The 2,131-nt window shown below is 46.0% G+C and overlaps 2 protein-coding genes across 2 annotated transcripts; both read left to right on the top strand.

Annotated features, from left to right (window-relative positions):
• Positions 1 to 303, top strand: DQ04_11571020 (retrotransposon hot spot (RHS) protein; the record flags this gene model as incomplete). The annotated part of the gene is made up of 1 exon (XM_009316556.1): positions 1 to 303. A coding segment is annotated over one exon (303 nt), but the record flags the coding sequence as incomplete, so codon positions are not given.
• Positions 304 to 504: 201 nt separating this feature from the next.
• Positions 505 to 1,587, top strand: DQ04_11571010 (retrotransposon hot spot (RHS) protein; the record flags this gene model as incomplete). Its single annotated transcript, XM_009316555.1, has 1 exon — positions 505 to 1,587. One exon carries the CDS (start codon positions 505 to 507, stop codon positions 1,585 to 1,587), a length of 1,083 nt encoding a protein of 360 aa, XP_009314830.1.
• Positions 1,588 to 2,131: the final 544 nt, after the last annotated feature.

Genomic DNA, 2,131 nt, shown 5'->3' with positions numbered 1-2,131 from the left:
GTTTTTGAAGAGCTGGGAGAGCGTGACTGTTATGTTACAAGGGAAGTTGACCGCGTTTGGAAGATTATTGAAAATGATATAGAAAATTGGCTTGTTCAAAATGCTGGAAGAGTAAGGGCCACGTTACGCCTTTTGATTGGGACACCTGGTATAGGGAAGTCGATGGGAGCTGGTTCGTACCTCCTCTACCAACTGCTGCACTATAACAAGGAACGACTTCTTTTTGTTGCATACGTCATTAAAGATTTCGTGTATATCTTTGACAAGACCGGAGGTGAGGGACAAGGACGCGTGGAGTACTAGGATAACCTCGAGGAGGGAATGGGTGCTGTATTACGTCTCTCTCATACTGTGAGGGGATACATAATCTACGATGTGGCAAAACAAGGAAGTGAACCTCACCACGCTTTACCTCCAAAAGGATGGGGCATGATTCTTTTGAGCTCTCCAAACGAGGACAACTTCAAAGGATGGGAGAAGCAAAGAAAAGCACTGCGTATCATAATGGATTGCCCCAGCATGAGTGAACTGAAGGCGATGAGTCTGTGGATACACCGCGATAAGCCAGAGGAGGAGCAGGAGAAAGAGTGGAAGGTTGTGGAAGAGCGTATAAGCAATGTGGGACCGATTCCCCGTCACATTTTTTGTAGTGAAATTAAATATAATGGTCGTCTGAAGGCGGTTGAAGCGGCGTTGACCCGTATCACACCATCCAATGCCGACCTATACTTTGGAGTGCACAAAGAGGGTTCTTGGCAAGGCCAAGATCCCTGCCACAAGCTTGTGAAAATCACTCGGTATTCCGCGCCAGGGGAAGCCGAGTATTACTGCAACGATCCGCTGGCACCTTCTATAAGGAAAACAATAAAGGATCGGGTTGGCGATGCCCTTGACACCTCTGCTGCTCTGATGTCAATGTTACTTCCATTTGATGAGATGGTGCCGAAAATCATGGAGAAATTTGCAGTTGGGGCATTTTTGCACGAGGAGTTCGTAAAAAGAGTACACAAAAAACTCAAAGAGATTGTTCCAAAAAGGAGACGGAGGAAGAAGTGTGTCTTGGAGGATAACTTTCAAGCCCACCCTGCTTCCCAAAAGGGAATACCAATGCTTGCATCTCTTCAGAGCGAAATGAGTAAAATTCGGATAGAGTGCAATGTGCTGTATAAACCAAGTGCAGAGAATTTCCCACTTGTGGATGGCTTTTTCTTCGTGGAATTGGGAAGTGACAAGATAATGGTTGGGCTGCAGGTGACTACGGCGAGTTGTCACGACACGAAAACGAGTACAGTGCTGCAGTTTAAGGAGTATTTGAGCAGAGCCTTTGTCGGCTGGGAGGCGTACTCGCGAAACATGTCGTGGGAGATCATTTATGTGCAGCACACAGACAGCCAGAGGATGACGAGATGGCAGAGATGCGACTTGCCTCCTGAAATAAAGAAAATAGACGAAAAGGTTGACCGTACCAAGGAGGAGGAAGAACTACTTGCTAACCACAAAGCAATTGAAGCATTCTGGAACGATGAAGTTCGTCAGTACGTGGTGCAGACGTCATCGAAGGACATGCGTGGAAGCAGAAGTGCATGACGTGAGATGATTTGTTGTTTTTGGGGCTTGGGGTTGTTCTTCTGGGAGCCTGTGAGAGTAGTTGTCGGCTCCTTGCGCTTGGTAAACTGTTACTTGTCTTTTCATGCTTGTCGTTGCATAGATCGTCACAATGTGTGCTTTTTAAAAGCCCACCCAACCCATTCCTCCGCTCCGCCTCGCCCAAGATAAGGGTCTAAAGATGCTTCCGGAGAATTTATTGTTGTCAGTATTAAAAATGAATGCACAGATTGGATTGCCCTTTGAACCATTGACTTGAACGTGGTGTGCGACGAGGAGAAAATGAGCAAAATATTCATTGTGTTTCTCTTTTCACTTTTTTTACGGCAAGTGGGCTCTAGACTGCGCACTCTGTATACGCCGTGCGGTGTTGATGCATGGGGTTCGTCACACTTTGTGTGGTTGGTGTGATTTTCACAGAGACCACAGCAAGAATTATTTTATATAACCATTTATAAACAGAAACAGATTTGCATACACGTGGCTTAGAGTCTGGACTCTTCGACCAGCGTTAGTTTGTATTGAA

This window comes from Trypanosoma grayi, assembly GCF_000691245.1.
Source record: "Trypanosoma grayi strain ANR4 Tgr_1157_V1, whole genome shotgun sequence".
Classification (NCBI taxonomy): Eukaryota; Euglenozoa; class Kinetoplastea; order Trypanosomatida; family Trypanosomatidae; genus Trypanosoma; species Trypanosoma grayi.
Note: the sequence above shows the minus strand (reverse complement) of the source record. Positions and strands in the feature narration are given on the sequence as shown.